The sequence below is a fragment of the Microtus pennsylvanicus genome, chromosome 10, assembly GCF_037038515.1.
Source record: "Microtus pennsylvanicus isolate mMicPen1 chromosome 10, mMicPen1.hap1, whole genome shotgun sequence".
NCBI classification, from domain to species: Eukaryota; Metazoa; Chordata; class Mammalia; order Rodentia; family Cricetidae; genus Microtus; species Microtus pennsylvanicus.
Window position 1 is genome coordinate 5,071,099 of NC_134588.1, and position 19,367 is coordinate 5,090,465.

Consider the following 19,367-nt stretch of genomic DNA (forward strand, 5'->3'; position numbering starts at 1 on the left):
GCAGAGACAGCCTCGTGATTGCCTATGACTGGGCACGATTTAAGAGAAAATGGGGTGGGTGTAACTGCTAATGATTGATTACAGGAGTTCTGTGACGGTCGACAAACTGATTGTGGCGATAGTTAGACACTCTCTATACTAAAACCACTTTAAATCGGTGAATCGTATGTTCTGGTACGCGAATTAAATCTCCGCCACCACGGCTTGTTTTTGATTGTATCTGCCTTGGTAACAAGGTGAACACTGTCCTTATTGAAATACAGTCAGCACAACCCCAAGTCAAGGCGCACAGCGAAAGTAAACCCTGACCGTTTTCTCAGTGCTCCAGGAATTTACGAACTGGAACCTCGGATTTCAGAGTAGAATCGCGGGACTTTGGCACGAAACAAGATCCGGAGATCCGAAAACCGCCGTTTGCAAACCTCCCACGACGTTGGCGGGAGGGCCCACGGTACCCACACGGAGCCTGCGCAGCCGAGTCCGGACGCTGGGGGGCGCGGACCCAGAAGCCAGTCCGACGGCGGAGGCCGCCCCGCCCCGCCCCGGCTCCTCCTCTTCCCCTCGCCGCCGTCCCGCCCTCGCCCGCAAACCCAAACACTCCGGGTGCTAGTGCGCGTGATCTGTCTGTGGTCGTTTGGCCGAGAGATGCTGCTGCTGGCGGCCGCCGGCCTCGTGGCCTTCGTGCTGCTCCTCTACATGGTGTCGCCGCTCATCAGCCCCAAGCCCCTCGCGCTGCCCGGTGCGCACGTAGTGGTGAGTGGCCTCCTGTTGCTCTTGATCGGGGCTGCTTGGCGAACTTGGGCCACCGAGGCCACGGTCCTTGGAAGGGGTAGTCGAGTGGGAAGGCTCACCTGCCGCCGCCACCCCGGCACTGCCCTGCCCTTCCTGGCCTCAGGAACCCGCCCACGGCGGCGCCTGGCTCCTCCCTGGGCTGCAGAGCAGTGCCACGGAGAAGGTGCCCGCCGAGTTCCCAGGGCTCCCGGGCTCTGTGCTGCTCGCTCATCAGCGGAACTGTTTGGGTCTTCAGTTCTCCCGACGAGTCAGTCCACAGAGAGTCTGAAACTTTGCCAAGGACACAGCGGTCTGTGGCTGGCAGGATGAGGGCGCGAATCCGAGTGGGAGCAGCCACTGCCAGGGAGTCCTAAGGAGCCCGCAGCAAGGAAGGGCCCAGGCCTCTGGGACTGGGCCAGGAAGCTGAGACTGGAGGGTGGCATGTGCAGGTGACCAAGGGCCAGAGGGTTCTAGGAAGTGACACACCTGAGGGTGGCCTGGCAGCTTGGGCCAGCAGGCTTGTCTCTGAGATCAGCTGCGGGAGTCTTGCTGATTGCTGCTCCGATGTAATCCTTTACAGCCTTTCCGGAGTCGGAAGGATGAGCTAACCAGCTTAGTTAGGGCCTTAAGATGGAAGGAGACATACATGAGTAGTTCGGTTTGTTTCTGGCCGGAAGCTCGCACATTGCTAATGTGCAGGCTTAGTTATGCCTCTTCCCCCAAGTTGAGGGCTTCAACCCTGGCCATGTCTTGTATAGACCGCAAAACCTGAGGCACACTGAAGCAAGGAGTTGTGAATAAGAGCAGGTAGTTTCTAAACTGGCACCATGCATCCCCTGAGTGCCCATAGATGGCTTATGTGAATGTAGCCAAGTGAGTTCTCACTCCACTGATACGGTGGCTATTTATTTTAGTGTGCTTTATCCCATACACGGGTTTGTGGGTAACAACATGTGTTTCCATTCATTTACCCTTTGTAAAATTATTAGTTTTTCCCGGCTGCTGTTGTGTGTGATGTGGAAGGAGTTATTAAAAAGAAAAAGCCAGACTTTATAATCATGCCAAGTTTTGAAGTTTTACATCCACAGGAGAACTGCCCTCAAAATCATGGCTAAAGAGGCCAGGAAAATGGCGCAGTTGGTGCTCCCAGCGGCAGGCGAGCTCGTAGTGCCCATAGTGGAAGTATAACCCTTCCTTCTTGCACTATTCCAAATGATACATCTGGTAAAGAGGTTGTAGTTCTTGCAGGTTTTGTGGTTTGTTTTGTTTCTGACACAGGACCTCACGTAGTCCTCGTATCTTGAAACTGCCCATGCAAAGGGTGTCAACCTTAAACTCATGATCACCTGTGAATACTGAGTGCTAGGCTTGTGGGTGAGTGCCACCACATCCAGCTTGTAGATGAGTTTTTAAAACCCCTAACTAGGTTATGTGATATATGTTCCATGGAGCTCAGACCCAGGGCCTCATGAATAGGCCTGCAGCTGAGCTACACTCCTACTAAAACCCCTAACTAGGTTATGTGATATATGTTCCATGGAGCTCAGACCCAGGGCCTCATGAGTAGGGCCTGCAGCTGAGCTACACTCTCATGAACAGGGCCTGCAGCTGAGCTACACTCTCATGAGTAGGGCCTGCAGCTGAGCTACACTCTCATGAACAGGGCCTGCAGCTGAGCTACACTCTCATGAACAGGGCCTGCAGCTGAGCTACACTCTCATGAACAGGGCCTGCAGCTGAGCTACACTCTCATGAACAGGGCCTGCAGCTGAGCTACACTCTCATGAGTAGGGCCTGCAGCTGAGCTACACTCTCATGAACAGGGCCTGCAGCTGAGCTACACTCTCATGAACAGGGCCTGCAGCTGAGCTACACTCTCATGAACAGGGCCTGCAGCTGAGCTACACTCTCATGAACAGGGCCTGCAGCTGAGCTACACTCTCATGAACAGGGCCTGCAGCTGAGCTACACTCTCATGAGTAGGGCCTGCAGCTGAGCTACACTCTCATGAACAGGGCCTGCAGCTGAGCTACACTCTCATGAACAGGGCCTGCAGCTGAGCTACACTCTCATGAACAGGGCCTGCAGCTGAGCTACACTCTCATGAACAGGGCCTGCAGCTGAGCTACACTCTCATGAACAGGGCCTGCAGCTGAGCTACACTCCTACTATTCCCATCACAGATGTTTTAAGTAGACTTTGCGCAGGTGCTAAGATGGTCTCATGGGTGTTCTTTGTAGGTCACAGGAGGTTCCAGTGGCATCGGAAAGTGCATTGCTATTGAGTGCTTCAAACAAGGAGCGTTTATAACTCTGGTTGCACGAAATGAGGTAAGTGGTATAAGGTCCTACTGACTAACTTACTAACACAGTAAGTTCAAGAGACTGTCTTGGTGCTCACACCTGTGCTGAGACGCCTTCTTCCCGATCTAAGGTGTGACTTTGGCACTGTTGCTTCTTTCTTGTATTGAGGCCAAGGACTTCTCTGCTGAAGTTCTCAGCTCAGCAAGGATTTATTACTGCTGTTGACATCCCAGGCACTATCATTCCAGGTAGTCCTGAACTTGAGGGGAGAATGAAGGCATTGATAAGAAGCCATCTGGCCCAAGGCAAACAGGTGTGCTGGTGGTGGCAGCTTAGAAGGTGGTATGTAGGTGCTTATCTATCGTTTCTCTCTGTAATTTGCTTATGACATGATAGGCATCTTTGGTGGAGTCCACGTGCCCCAGGTGAGTTTCATCCCTCCAATGTGTATAGCAATGTAGTTTTTCCTGTGTCTAACCAATTCAGGGGGCTACTTTTCTTTTCTTTTTTTTTTAAGATTTATTTATTTATTATGTATACAACGTTCTGCCTCCATGTATGCCTGCAAGCCAGAAGAGGGCGCCAGATCTCATTACAGATGGTTGGGAGCCACCATGTGGTTGCTGGGAATTGAACTCAGGACCTCTGGAAGAGCAGACAGTGCTCTTTAACCTCTGAGCCATCTCTCCAGCCCTGGGGGGGGGGGGGCTGTTTTTCTTTATATGGGAGGTCCGTAGTCTTGCCAAAGCAGTGACTGAAACCCATCTGTTCCTCTTCAGGGTCTGGGGATGGGGCAGTGGCATGGCTGTATGGTCGCTGCTCTGCCTGGCTTGTAGAAGACATAGACAGTTCTGTTGAACAGGGAAATGAAAGGAGGGGCTTGGCGCCTGGTTGCCTGAATGCTTCCCTGGGGTGTGTGTCAACTCCAGGTAGAACTCAGTGTGACTGCAGGCCCTGCTGCAGAAGGAACAGAAGTTCAAGGTCACCTTCATCTAGATAGCTAATTAGAGGCTAGCCTGGCCTCCAGGAGACCCTTTAGGGAGAGGGAAGAGAAAGAAAATGAGCTGTGGTGCCTCTGCCTGGGCGATCAGCTGCCTAGGTAGGGGTGCTTAGTTGAAAAGGCCTGGTGGGGAAGGCCGGCCAGACAGGATCTCTGGAGAAAATACATGAAACTAATGACCCAGAATTAAGCTAAAATATCAAGTTTCTTTTTAAAAAGAAGAAAGTGCTTTGCTTAGTTATACACACTTTAGAGACCCCTAACATGAATGGAAACACGGGTGTAGTGCAATGCCACTTGATGGGTTTTAGTTTTAGCAAGGCTGTAATTTGGCATGAGAACAGCGAAGGAGCAGGTGGGAGGCCGGCACCCAAGCTAGCAAGTGGGAGGCCGGTACTTCAGCTAGCAAGTGGGAGGCCGGTACCTCAGCTAGCCAGTGGGAGGCTGGTACCTCAGCTAGCGGGTGGGAGGCCGGCACCCCAGCTAGCAAGTGGGAGGCCGGTACCTCAGCTAGCCAGTGGGAGGCCGGTACCCCAGCTAGCGGGTGGGAGGCCGGCACCCCAGTTAGCGGGTGGGAGGCTGGTACCCCAGTTAGCGGGTGGGAGGCCGGCACCCCAGTTAGCGGGTGGGAGGCTGGTACCCCAGTTAGCGGGTGGGAGGTTCGTACCCTAGTTAGCGGGTGGGAGGCCGGCACCCCAGTTAGCGGGTGGGAGGTTCATACCCTAGTTAGCGGGTGGGAGGCCGGCACCCCAGTTAGCGGGTGGGAGGCCGGCACCCCAGCTAGCGGGTGGGAGGCCAGTACTCCAGCTAGCAGGTGGGAGGCCGGTACCCCAGCTAGCGGGTGGGAGGCCGGCACCCCAGTTAGCGGGTGGGAGGCCGGGTTCCCAGCTAGCAGGAACTCACACGGGGCCATGTTTGACTGAGCACACGAGCGAGAGCTTTCTGACATGAAGACGTTCATTAGTTTTGCATATCATCTCTCCAGGAAGTATGTACTGTCTGTAATCAGTCCCCAGCATTCAATAGGATGTATGATTTTGTTGTGACATTTGTGTTTGTAAACTTTGCTTGTCCCTTGAAGATGCCCCCCTACCCCTTCATGAGACAGTCTCTTGTGTCCCGCTAGCAGATTGTGGCCGTGTCCGACTTCTGATTGGCCCACCTCTGTATCCTCTGGTCCTGTGTTATTCCAGGCTTGGTTTTAGCCTTGCTGGGTATTAATCCCAGGGCTTCCTGCGTGCTGGGACCTTACCCCTTTGTTCTGTTACAGCTCTCAAATTATATTTAAATCTATGAAAAATTAAGGTTCTGTAAGCTCAGTTCTGTTTTTTTAAAAATAACAAAACAAAATGGAGGACTTGGAAAAACTTCACAATGTTCTGAGTAACTCTGTAGCTTTGAGGAGTATTTTTGAAAGTACCCAGACATGTATTATCCAGACCTTTAAAAGAGTAATTGCTTCTTACTCTGTTCTTAAGGAGAGGAGGAAAATACTGATTTACCGTACATAAGTCGTCACACACCTTTAACTTCCAGAACATCGTGTTGCTGTGTCTCTGCTCTCTGTGTCCCTGTGTCCCTGCCAACTGCTGTTAGCAGCCATGGACCGACCATCGACATGAGTACTGTTAATTCGGATCTGACTTCATTTACTTTTCTTTCATCTCAGGCTGTGACTTATCCATAGCGTCACATATTTTTCCTTTCTTTCTCAAGCTCATCTCTAGCTACTCTGGGTTATAGTATCTGTTCCAACAGTTACCTTTTCTTTCCTTTTTAGCAAATGCAGGCAGCATAATTTTTTCTGTATTGCTTTTAGGACAAGCTGCTGCAGGCGAAGAAAGAAATTGAAAAGCACTCTATTAATGATAAACAGGTAAGGTGAGCCTTAGGATTCATTTTCTATCCTGATTGACAGTTGTCTAAAGGGGAGAAAGGGTACTTCTTTTGCAAGTAGATCACTGGAGGCTTTTTTGACTTTCCCAGTTAAAATACATTTTAGGCTGCCTTTTAAGGAGGTAAAATTATTTACAATGGCTAGGATTTGGGTTCGTACAGAAACCAAATGATAAAAAACAAACAAACAAAAATAGCTTGAACAACTGCTTAGGTGGACATATGAAAAAATTAGTTGTGTAATTTGGGGTGCCAAAATGATATGCACTGCATGTATAACTTTATGTGTAGCTCAGTGATGGGCTAACTACTGCACAACCATCATCTGGTTTAAAGAAGGGGGATACAAAGGAGTTTCTGACCCCTTCTCCCCCAGCCTTGTGCCCAGTTCCAGCCAGCCTCTTCTTCTTAGAGACCACTTCAAACTCGGCTTTGATGTTGTTCACTCTTTGCTTTTCTTTAAAATTTTGTCATCTTTGGTAGTGTGTGTTTAAGGGTCTTTCGGTGAGCCTGGAGCACATGAATTCACTAGACTGGCTGGCCAGCAGGCTTGGTTGTCTCTACAGCCCCAGCACTGAGACTCCATGGGGGCTGAGGATCCAGGACTCAAGACCTTACTCTTGCATAACTAGCATCTTGACAACTAGCCATCTCAACCCCTAAAAAGTAAACATATATATGTAGTTATATTTTTATATATTTATATTTTAAAGTTCTTTATCTTTTAGACCTTTGGCATTGTTCTTGTTTTCTTATCTTGCTTTCATGAGACTGTTCACACAGTGTGCAGTTGCAATGTTTAAGACACACGTTTCCTGAGTTTTTATACAGAGTTGTGCAACTATACCCACAATCAGTTTTGGAATGTTCCCAGCACTGAAGTCTCCATTCCACTGTTAGTAGTCACTCCCTATTCCTGCCCTACTCCTACTAGGCAAGTGCCAATAAACTTTATAGTTTAAAAGATTGATATGATATTGTAACATTTTTATGCAGTGTTATGCAACTTTATTTCTTCGTTCTATATTATTTTTAAAATTCATCTGTGCTGCTGGATAAAATAGCTCATGTGTTATCTTCTTTTTTTGAGATGGCTCTTTCTTTGGCTATGCTGTCCAGGCTAGTCTCAAATCCCAAGGCTCAAATGATTCTCCAATCTCTGCCTCCTAACTATATATAATGATAGGCATGCATCATTATACCCACTGTCACTAGAATGTATTGTTATTGTCATATAACATGTAATTGTATGCACAAACCATTTTTACTTATCTGTTTGTAATAGGTGACTAAGATGCTTCCACATTTTTGTGTTTGTTGCTGTCAGGCAGCTTTTCAGTGTGGTCTCCTTGTGCACATGCTCAAAAATGACTATTGCTTTGGGGTGTGTAACAAGGCAAAAAAGCAAAGTTGCTCATCTCTTAATGACTGGGACATGGGGGAAGTGGTCCTCAGTATCCTCTCTACCCTTCAAGGGCACACTTCAGTGGTCTAAATTCTTTGTGTTAGGGCCTGCCTTTTAAAAGTTCTGCCAGCTGCCAATAACAACACAGACCAAGCACCAGGGATACAAATTTAGAACCAGACTTCCCAAATGCCTGCCTGTTTGCTGTGGCACCCGTCATCATCTCTCTTGCCACAGCCCCATACCAGCGTATTATTCCGTAGATGTGTTTTTCCATGAATGGCACTGACAGGAGATTTCAGACACTGAGATTTTATGTCCAGATTTGACCTTCATTATTGGAAAGAGTTGGTTTTATTTTAAAAGATATCTTTTACAGACAGTTTTGATAGACCAACTGTGTGGTGTACCCTTACAGCCTTATAATCTCAATATTTGAAAGGCTGAAACAGGAGGATCGCTGTGAGGATCAAGCTATGTTGGGCTATATGCTAAGTTTAAGACTAGCTCACACTATGCAGCCAGACCCTGTGACAGAGGTTTCTGTCCTGCCTGGTCCTGCAGCCATTCAGTACTAAAGAAATGCACAGAGGTCTACATTAATTATAAATAGGTTGGCCTATTAGCTCAGGCTTCTCATTAATTCTTACATCTTAAAGTAACGCATAATTTTTGTTTGTGTTAGCCATGTGGCTGGTACCTTTTATCAATGAGGCATTCTCATCTTGCTTCCTCTGCATCTAGATGACAACTGCAGACTGAGAAAGCCTTTTCCCAGAATTCTCCTGTCCTGGTTGCCCCGCCTATACTTCCTGCCTGGCTACTGGCCACTTAGCATTTTATTAAACCAATACAAGTGACAGATCTTTGCGGGGTACAAGACCATTATCCCACAGCACTCCCCCCCCCCACTTTTTTTCAAAACAAGAACTCTGAATCTAATCTACTTTGCTTAGCTTTCTCCCTGATCATTCTCTCTCTCTCTCTCTCCCTCTCTCCCTCTCTCTCTCTCTCTCTCTCTCTCTCTCTCTCTCTCTCTCTCTTTCTCTTTCTCTCTCTCTGGTTTTTTTCAAGACAAGGTTTCTTTGTAGCTTTGGTGGCTGTCCTGGAAATAGCTCTTGTAGACCAGGCTCGCCTCGAACTCACAGAGATCTGCCTGCCTCTGCCTCCCAAGTGCTGGGATTAAAGGTGTGCGCCACCACTGCCCAGCTTCTGATCATTCTCTATAACAACTTGTAATCAATACTGTAAACAAAGATAAACATCCATAATCCATTTTTTGGGAATGTGGGCATAGTTTTCTAGGCTACTTCCTGATGATTGGAGGTACTGATAATTTTATGGGGACCTAAAGAAAATTTAGGATTATAGTCAAGTCCTGACGAGAATTTTCTGTGATGCTTGATTATCTCAGCCAGCAATCTTGAGGCTGTTCTGGATGTAGAACTCAGAGGAAACTCCAACAGAGGTCCTCTGAAACGTTGGATCATCTGGACCATCTGCTTCTATTGGAGATTTCTCAGGGGGTCTTCCTTGATCAAACCTGATTTTTATTAACCCAGAATGAATCCACAGCCTCTCATTTCCTGTGAAAACAAAAGCAAAAATCTCTTCTCCAAAGTAACATATCTTTTGACTTAAATTCTGAAGTCAAGACATTTTCAAAATATATGTGTTGGATTAATCCAGCAGCATTTGTAATCAAATGTCTTTTAGCAGCTGTTGTTCCTTCCTCAGCCATCAAACAATTCAAAGACAACACAATAACATACAGTATCCAGATTCTCTGTGTATTTTCCATCTTTATGTGGCTTTATTTTAAACTCAATTTCTTTTATTTTTACTTTTAATTTTTGTTTTTTTAAGACAGGATTGCTCAGTGTATCTTTGGTTGTCCTAGAACTCACTCTGTAGATCAGGCTATCCTTGAATTCATAGAGATGCTTGCCTCTGCCTCCCAAGTGCTTGGATTAAAGATGCGAGCCACCTGTTGGAACTTTGTTGGTAGGCCATGACCGTGTGGTGATACACAGATTAATGGAGATGGGTTAGTTTAGGATATAAGAGCTAGTTAGAAATACACTTAAGCTATTGGCCAAACAGTATTGCAAACAATATGGTTTTTGTGTGATTATTTCAGTTCCAGGCAGATGGAATGAACAAGCAGCCTTCGCCAACAAATTGGCATACCAATGTGGTCTGAAATACGTAAGGCTGATGCCCACCACCCACTTCAGGTCTAGATGCTTGTGTGCTTAATAGGGGTTGGGGAGAAAGTAACTGATACCACTCTGCCTACATTGGTGCCATGGTTCCTTATGAGAGTTGCAGTAAAAACTGTGTGGCATCTTTAAAAACTATAGCTTCCTGGTTCGCCAGAACAAACGGCTTTGGCTCTTTTAGGAGGTCCAGCTACAGAGCATTTTAATGGGGTTTGTGAATAGAGTGCTACAATTTGCTTAATGGTAACAGAGACCCACTGTGTGCTTGAAAATGGGGCAATGTTCATGGCTCTCAGAGACAGGGAACATGCCACTGCCATGTTGGAGTGGGTGGAGCCAAAAGTCCAAGCGGCCTTAGTCCTAACCATGCTGCTTTGCACTTTAAGAAGTGGTCCTAATCAGAAAAGGATTGCAGACACACAATAAAGACAAATCTAGATGGAAAAGACCTCTAAATAGGTCAAAGTGTTGGATAAATGTACCTAGGCTTGAGAGAGAGGAAAAAGAGACTAGACAGTTATAAAAGAGTACAAACAGCCATAGGTTAAAGGAGTAAAGATAATAAAATAAATATTAAACTTTTAAAAAAGTAATAGAGTAAGAAAAATAAGCCACCTAAAATGGAATATATGCAAAGAGTCTGGGTTATGTATATTATTGTGCTTTCTTTGAATTTTTTGACTGGGAAGGAGCTACGTACAGAGAGACATTTCATTGTATGGACTGCTAAGGTAAACCAACATATATTCTTTAAATGTATCTTGATTTCAAAATTTGAGTCCAAGGATTTGTTGTTTTGGAAAAGAGGTTCTTCTTTTGTTTCCACAGAGGATGAGAACCTATGGATTTCCTCCAGGCTAATGTGGTGTGATGGACCAAGACCCCCCCCCCCGAAAGGTCACTGTGAACACCCCCCAAAATTACTTTGCCCAACATAAAGCAGGAAGCAGTTTGGAGAGAACTATGCCCAAATTTCCCAAATATTGCTTATAAGTGTTCGTTTACATTTAAAGGGGAGATATGCTATAAAGGTTTTTATTGGTATGGATCTTGGTCTCTTGATACAAATTTTAGGTCAATTTTTGGATGTTTATTTCTGTTCTTGATTAAGGTATTTTGTTTGTGCAGTTCATTTAAAAATACAATGTATAGTTAAGAAATATAGGTTAATAGATAATCTATAATAGTCAAACTTATAGTCATGTTAGGTTTTCTAGCTATATAGAGATCTATTTCAGATAGATAGGTATTCTTCAGATATTTCAGAGACCTTCAGAATATGGCATTTAAAATGTTTTAAGAGCTTAGGACTTTTCATGACAATGAAACATGTCTGCTCCTGGCAATACCAATAACTTCAAGAGGAAGATGGGCATTGAAGATGCTCTTTATAGATGGAGTAGGTTATCCATTTGGACAAGAAACTTCTCTTGCCTGGACTGCTTGATGTTATTTTTTTATGAACTGGACATGCAGGGCCCACAGAAAAATGAATGCTGAACTTGCCTAAAGGTGAGATGGTCAGGGTTGCTGCTTCATGAAAGATTCTGCAAGACATTCTGTAGAACACAGAAGAAAGTGACTGACAAACTGCCAATATAGGTGGAACTGTCTGAAATTTCCTGTTTTATGAAAAAGTCTGGGATATTATGGGCCTGTAGGCTGAAGATGGATGCTCCAATGATACAGAAGAACTTTGGGTGACTGTCCAGGCATCAAGATGTCTCTGTCAATTGTAGAGTTTTGGAAGTTGATTACAATGTACTTCCTGTTAACTTAGGTAATATTATATCCTTCTGGAGTCTTTGATGGAGTTGAAGAATAGACAGTTCTAGTTTTCCTTAGTTATGATAAAAGATAAAGTAGATATAAATATTGTAGCTGTAATTCTTGCTTGCTTGTTTTGTTATATGTAATCTTGCTATGTTAAAGTTAAAATCTTCCTTTTAATTTAGACAGAAAGAGGACGTGATATATGTTGTGAACATGTTTTATTGCCATTGGTTAATAAAGAAGCTGCTTTCAACTAATGGCTTAACAGAATTTAGCCAGGCTGGAAGAGATATATAGGCAGAGAGTAGGCAGAGTCAGGGAGAAGCCATGTAGCCGCCAGAGGAGAAAGACATGAGCTGTTAGTTGGAACCTTGCCGGTAGGCCACAAACATCATGGTAAAATATAAAATAATGGAAATAGGTTAATTTCAGATGTAAGAGCTAGCCAATAAGAAGCTAGAGCTAATAGGCCAAGCACTGATTTAATTAATACAATTTCTATGTGGTTATTTTGGGTCGGGAAACAGGGAACAAACAAGCAGCCTCTGCCAATAAGTCCCTGTCTCAAACACAAGTTTTGACACCACTGTATCCAATATTATTTTTTACACTTATTGTGTGTGAGAGCAAGAGAGGGGGAAGAGAGAGAGAGAGAGAGAGAGAAAGAGAGAGAGAGAGAGAGAGAGAGAGAGAGAGAGAGAGAGAGAGAGAGAGAGAGAATAACTCGAAGGTGTCAGTTCTCCCTTTCCACCATGTGGGTCCCAGGAATAGGATTCAAGTCATCAAACTTGGTGGCGAGCAACCTTACTGATAAGCCTCCTGGCAGGCCCTGAACCCTTCCCTCTTTTTCCTTTTTTTTTTTTAACAGGTGGTTCTTTGTATCTCAGTCGATGTGTCTCAAGACTATAACCAAGTGGAGAATGTCATAAAACAGGTAAGAGGCTATTCGGGTGATTCCAGTTCAGTCCTTGACTTCTGAGTACTTCTTACATTTTGGTGACTTGGAGCTAGCAACTCTTTCTGCAGGTTCAGTGGTTCAGTGGATTTTATTTGTTGACCTTGTTTTTCTACACAGTGACTCTTTCATTCTGTCATGTAATGTTTGAAGCAGTATGTAATGTTCTGGACTGTTCTTCCAGGCACAAGAGAAGCTGGGTCCTGTGGACATGTTGGTTAACTGTGCAGGAACATCTCTGTCAGGAAAGTTTGAAGAGCTTGAAGTTAGTAGTTTTGAGGTAAGTGGCAGGTATTTGTTTACCTGGAGTCAAGATGATGTAGCTTCTGTTTTAAAATAGGCCCACCAAGAATCTCAACTACTAATTTACTTTAGTACCGAAGAAATGGACATTAGATTTGAAACCTAAGTACAAAACATTTTGTGGTTGGCAATCCATCAGTCTTGTTTTTAGTGTTCTCTAAGCTTCCATTAGGGTAATGGGGCTTGAAATCTTGACTCTGTTAAGTTAAATTACTCTCCTTTCTTAAAGAGAATGAGACTGTTAGACCAGCAGTAAGGCTATTTTTTCATGGGCTCTAGGAAGTACTGTGCACTCACAGATGCACTCAAGACTTGCAGGACAATCAGAGGGTAGCAATAAGCGGAAAGGTAGGACCTGCATTTCTGAGGTACCATTATCAGCTTGGCATACAGGAGAGTTGTTTATACTTATGTACGTTCATCTGGGAACAATGACAGTGAGATTTGAAAGATGACATCATCAGCTATGTAAATAATCAATTTGGGAAAATCATTGTTGTTGTCTAAATATGAAATAGTAAAGCAAAAGACTTGGGGATACCCAGAAAAAGAGGAATGAGTGTGTGGATATGTATATATCTGTGTGTTTATCTGATTTGTGTGTGCGTGTGTGCGCACATGTGCATAAGATGATGCCGTAAGAATATTCAGACTCTACTGCGAACAGGGATTAAAAACTGGATGGAGGAATAAATAGTTACTAAATTGAATGCTGAGACACCAGGAAGTAAGTGTGTGTGTGTGTGTGTGTGTGTGTGTGTGTGTGTGTGTGTGTATAGCAAGGGGGATGGGCGTGTTTACATTTATGTCTCAGATAGCCATGCCAGTGAAATCACATGGGTGTTTTATGAAGCTTTGAATGGAAATAGAAGCAACTGAGTGTGCAAATCTCACACACTCGATGTATTTGATGTTGTCACTGAAGAGACACAGCTCATGACTGGGGTGATTCAGTTGGTCCCATGTGGCTCCTTTGGGTGACATTTCTGATACTCCACCCACTTCATTCTGGCCTTCACTCTGATGCCTTTTTCCTCTGCAATTTTGCCTGTAATCCTTCCCTGTAATAAATCCTCTATTGCTATATGCTGAGGACTTTAAGACTTCAGTGAATGACCAAATCTGGCTTGGTCTCAAGGACCCCTATACCCTTCTCTTTATTCTCTTTTTAATGATTTCCTTCTGAGTTTCCTGGAGGTGTATCTTATCTTTACCTGTGCTGTGAATGTTGGATCATCTTTTGTTCTACCAGAACCACTCTTTCATGTATGTGTTTGTTTCTTTGGAGAGGCTGGTGTTGTGTTTTGTGTTGGAGGCTTCCCTGGGTGTCTGTTGACCCTTGCCTGTGTTTTCATATTGTACTGGATGGAGAGTTCTGTGTCCATGGGTGGAGCCCTCTGTAGGGTGATGGTTTGTCCATGTCTTAGGGGTGCTTGGAGTCTGATGTGGGATGTCCTTGTGTATATTTGTTGCTTTTATTGGTTGATAAATAAAGCTATTTTGGCCAATGACTTAGCAGGGTAAAACCAGGTGTGAAATCCAAACAGAGATAGAGAGAGTAGGCAGAGTCAAGGAGATGCCATGTAGCTGCCAAAGGAGAAAGATGCCAGAACCTTACCAATAAGCCACAGCCTCATGACTATACACAGATTAATAGATATGGGTTAATATAAGATATAAGAGCTAGCTAGAAATACGCCTCTTGGCCAAAGTGTTGTAATTAATATAGTTTTACTGTGATTATTTGGGTCTGGGCAGCTGAGAAATGAAAGTACAGTCTCTGTTTACAAATGGTACCCAGTGCTTGATCAAGGAAGACCCCCTGAAAAATCTCCAATGGAAACAGATGGTCCAGATGATCCAGCATTTCAGTGCACCTCTGTTACAGTTTCCTATGAGTTCTACATCCAGAACAGCCTCAAGACTGCTGGCTGAGATCATCCAGGCTCACAGAATACTCCAGTTAGGACTTGACCATAATCCTAAATTTTCTTTAGGTCCCCATAAGATTATCAGCACACCCAGTCATCAGGAAGTAGCCTAAAAATCTATGTCAGCATTCCCAAAAAATGGATTATGGATGCTTGTCTTTGTTTAGAGTGTTGGTTACAAGTTGTTATAATGGTCAGGAAGAAAGCTAAACAAAGGAGATTAGAGTCAGAGTTCTTGTTTTGAAAGGAGAAAAGGGGAAGTGCTATGGGATAATGCGTTTGTGCCCTGTGAAAATTTGTCACTCATACTGGTTTAATAAAACACTGATTTGCCAGTATCCAGGCAGGAAGTATAGATGGGACAATCAGACCAGGAGAATTCTGGGAAGAAGAAAGGTTTAGTCTGCAGTTGTCACCCCGACACAGAGGAAGCAAGATGAAAATAATGCACTGAGAAAAGGTACCAAGCCATATGGCTAAACATAGATAAGAATTATGGGTTAATTTAAGTTGTAAGAGCTAGTTCATAATAAGTCTGAGCTAATAGGCCAAACAGTTTATAATTAATTTAACCCTCTGTGTGTTTCTTTGGGACTGAAAGGCTATGGAACAAGGCGGGAAAGAAACTTATATCTACAGGGGTCAGTATCTGTAGGTCTTTCTCTCTAATTTATCCAAAGCCCCAGAGAAGTGACCTAGGCCTGGGAAAAAACTGCATGCCCCACTGTTAGAATGGAGTTTGCATTCAGTGTCTACAGAGATGTTCTAGGTACATTGAAGTCTAACTCACTTAATGTATGTCAGTCCTTTCTAGAAAGTTTGTCTTCTGCCAGCAGGATACCACTAAAATTTAACTGGTTTTTTTGTTGTTATGTCAGTTTTCAAAAAGTGAACTGAAACACTTATAAATCACTGAGGTATGTTTGTTTAAGACACCATGTCACTGTGCACACCAGGCTGGCCTCTTGCACTTCTGCCTCAGCTTCCTAAACGCTGTTAGCATGGCTCTTTGTCAACTGTCGCCTGGCAAATTTGGCTATTTGAGAGTCAACAATTTGAAGGCGTTTATCATATTGTGATGTTGTTTAGCCATCTAATGCCAAGACATTTTTGTCTCCCCAAAGGATACCCTGCACTGTAGTCAGTATTTCTCATTGCCCCAGACCCTGGCTACTGCTAACCTGTGTGTGTCTTGCTGACTAGTAGAAAATGTGATGTATCCCTCTGGCGTCTGGCTTCCTTCACATAGCATAACGTTCTCAAGGTCCCTTCATGCTGTAGTATATATCAGTGTGTCATTCGATTTTCTGGGTTGGTAATGGTCCCATTGTGTGGCATACTGCAATGTACTTGCTTGTTTATCATCAGTGAAAATTTGGAATCTTTTTACCTGGCCTAGCTCCATCCCAGAAGCCTTTGGGGTTTGTGTTGTACAATCCTGCGTTTTTAGTTTCTCTGTTCAACATCCAGTGTCTAGTCTTGCCACTTGTCATTCTGATCTCCAGATTTCAAGATGCCGTTGCTTTTCCTTTCATTTTTTTTTTTTGTTCTCTTAAAAAGGTGGGGGTTGAGCTGTTAGCTGGGCCTAATGGCTCTTACCTATAAGCCCAGCTCTTGGGAAGCTGAAACAGGATAATAATCATGACTTTGAGGCCAGCCTGGGCTATGAAGTAAGTTTCAGGACAGTCTAAGCTACAGTGTAAGACCCTGTCTCCAAAACAGACAGACAAATTAGCATACTGTTTACTGCTGTTTTAGTGGGTTCTCTAGAAAGAGCGGAGGTGAGCACATGCTCTTATTCTTTCTCAGGTAGCTTTTGGGGCGTGGGGCTGCAGGAATGGCTCGGTGGTTAGTGTGCTTGCTGATCTTGCAGAGGACTCAGGTTCCATTCTCAACACTCACCCGATAGTTCACATCTGCAACTCCAGTGCCAAAGAATCCAGTGCCCACCAGGCACACACATATATGCACACAAGACACCTTATATATATATATATAAAACTTTTAAGATGAAAACAATACTGTGATAATAAAGCATATTCTGGAAACAAGCAGAAATCCTAATTTCTGAACACAGTAAATATTTTTTGTTTTTCTTGGCATTTGCAAAATAAAATAGTGAGAATTATGGTCTACATAGCTCCTGCCTTATACTTTTTAAAAATTATTTATTTATTTAATTTTATTTTACATTCCAACCACAGTTTTCCCTCTCACACCTCCACCTCCCACCCCGTTCTCCCCACTTCGCCCTTAAATTACCCCTGATGCACTTCTGCCGAAGGGTAAAGCCTCCAATAGGGAGTCAGCAAAGCCTGACACATTAAGTTGAGGCAGGACCAAGTCGCTCTCCCTGCATCAAGGTTGAGCAAGGTATCCCATCATAGGAATGGGTTCCAAAAAGCCAGCTCAGGGGTACATGCACCAGGGATAGAACCTGGTCCCACTGCCAGGGGTCCCTCAGACCAAGCTACACAACTGTCTCCCACAGGCAGAGGGTCCACAGCTGTCGGTCTAGAGTTTGTGAGTTCCCATGAGTTTGGTTTATCTGTCTCTGTAGATTTCCCTGTCATGATCTTGACCCACCCACCTTGCTCATACATTCTCTCCTTCCTCTCTTCAACTGGAATCCTGGAACTTGACCTGGTCCTTGGCTGTGGATCAGTGCATCTGCTTCTATCAGTTACTGAATGAAATTTGCTCTATTGTGACAATTAGGGTAGTCACTAATCTGATGACAGGGGAAGACCAGTTCAGGCTCCCTCTTCCACTATTGCCAGGAGTCTTAGCTGGGGTCATCCTTGTGGGTTTCTGGGAATTTCCCTAGCATTGGGTTTCTCCTTAACCCCATAATGGCTCCCTCTATCAAGATGTGATGGAGGAAGGTCATTGGTTAAAAAATAAACTGCTTGGCTGGCCCTCATAGGTTAAAACATAGGTGGGAGGAGTAGACAGAACGGAATGCTGGGAGGAAGAGGAAGTGAGCTAAAAGATGCCATGCTCTCCTTGCCCGGCCAGACGCGATGAAACTCCGACCCAGGATGGACGTAGGCTAGAATCTCCCTGGTAAGCCACCTCGTGGGCTACACAGATTATAAGAAATGGGCTAGTCCAGGTGCGAGAGTTAGCCGAGAAGAGGCTAGATAGAAATGGGCCAAGCAGTGTTTAAATGAATACAGTTTGTGTGTTGTTATTTTGGGCATAAGCTAGCAGGTGGCCGGGGTGCTGGGGACGCAGCCCTGCCGCTCCTATTACTACAAAGATGTCTCTTTTATTATTCTTCCACTCTGTCCCTCACCCAAGTCAACCATCCCCTTCCCTCATGTTCTCATTCCCCAATCCCCTCCCCTGTACTGACCCCCCCACCCTTAGTTTACCCAGGAGATCTCATCTAATTCCCCTTCACAGGGCAATCATATAACCCTCTTAGGGTCTTATTATCTAGCTTCTCTGGAGCTATGGATTATAGTCTGGTTATCCTTTGCTTTATGTCTAATACTCACTTATGAGTGAGTGCACACTATGTTTGTCTTTCTGGGTCTGGGTTACCTCACTCAGGATGATTTTCTTCTAGTTCCATCCATTTGCCTGCAGATTTCATAATGTCACTTTTTTTTTTTACAGTTGAGTAATACTCCCTTGTGTAAATATATCACATTTTCTTTATCCATTCTTCAGTTGAGGGTCATGTAGGTTGTTTCCAGGTTCTGACCATTACAAATAGTGCTGCTATGAACATAATTGAGGAAGGGTCTTTGTGGTATGATTTTGTGTCCTTTGGGCATATGCCCAAGAGTGGTATCACTGAGTCTTGAAGTAAGTTGATTCCCAATTTTCTGAGAAAACGCAAAACTGATTTCCAAAGCGGCTGTAAAAACTTGGACTACCACCAGCAGTGGAAGAGTGTTCCCCTTACTCCACATCCTCCTCAACATAAGTGGCCCTCAGTATTTTTTATCTTAGTCATTCTGACAGGTCTAAGATTAGGTATCTCAATTGTTTTGATTTGCATTTCCCTATTGATTAAGGATGTTGAGCAATTCCTTAAATGTCCTTTGGCCATTTGAGATTCTTCTGTTGAGAATTCTCTGTTTAGCTCTGCACCCCATTTTTAATTTGATGATTTTGTATTTTGATGTCTAGTTTCTTGAGTTCTTTATATATTTATATGTGGGGTTCATAAAGATATTTTCCCATTCTGTAGGTTGTCATTTTGTCTTATTGACAAAATTGTCTTGCCTTACAGAAGCTTTTCAGTTATTGATTCACTTATTGATTGCTCTCAGTGTCTGTGCTACTGCTGTTATATTTAGGAAGTGGTCTCCTGTTCCAGTGCATTCAAGGCTACTTCCCACTTTCTCTTCTGTCAAGTTCAATGTAACTGGATTTATGTTGAGGTCTTTGATCAACTTAGACTTCAGTTTTTTGCATGGCAATAGATATGGATCTATTTGCAATCATCTTCATGTTGACATCCAGTTATGCCAGCACCATTTATTGAAGATGCTTTCCTTTTTCCATTGAATAATGTTAGTTTCTTTGTCAAAAATCAGATGTTCATAGGTGTGTGGATTAATGTCAGGGTCTTTGATTCAATTTCATTGGTCCACATGTCTGTTGTTATGCCAATACCAGCTTGTTTTCAGTACTATAGCCCTGTAGTAGAGTTTGAAGTTAGGGATGGTGATTCCTCCAGAAATTACTTTATTGTATATGACTGTTTTGGCCATTCTGGATTTTTTGTTTTTCCATATGAAGTTGAGCGTGGTTCTTTTGAGGTCTGTGAAGAATTTTGCTGGGCATTGCAT

The 19,367-nt window shown here is 44.1% G+C and overlaps 1 protein-coding gene across 2 annotated transcripts in view; it reads left to right on the forward strand.

The window, feature by feature from the left end:
• The first annotated feature begins 387 nt into the window (after positions 1–387).
• The window catches only part of Kdsr (3-ketodihydrosphingosine reductase), a 54,239-nt gene continuing 35,259 nt past the window's right edge, over positions 388–19,367 (forward strand). The window contains exons 1-5 of one of the 2 annotated variants that reach the window (XM_075987625.1): positions 388–753; positions 3,012–3,101; positions 5,894–5,950; positions 12,239–12,304; positions 12,510–12,605. In XM_075987625.1, the coding sequence (XP_075843740.1) occupies positions 646–753; positions 3,012–3,101; positions 5,894–5,950; positions 12,239–12,304; positions 12,510–12,605 (417 nt within the window). In that variant the 5' untranslated portion in view covers positions 388–645. The remainder of the gene's footprint in view (positions 754–3,011; positions 3,102–5,893; positions 5,951–12,238; positions 12,305–12,509; positions 12,606–19,367) is intronic. The other variant, XM_075987624.1, reaches the window with a different exon arrangement.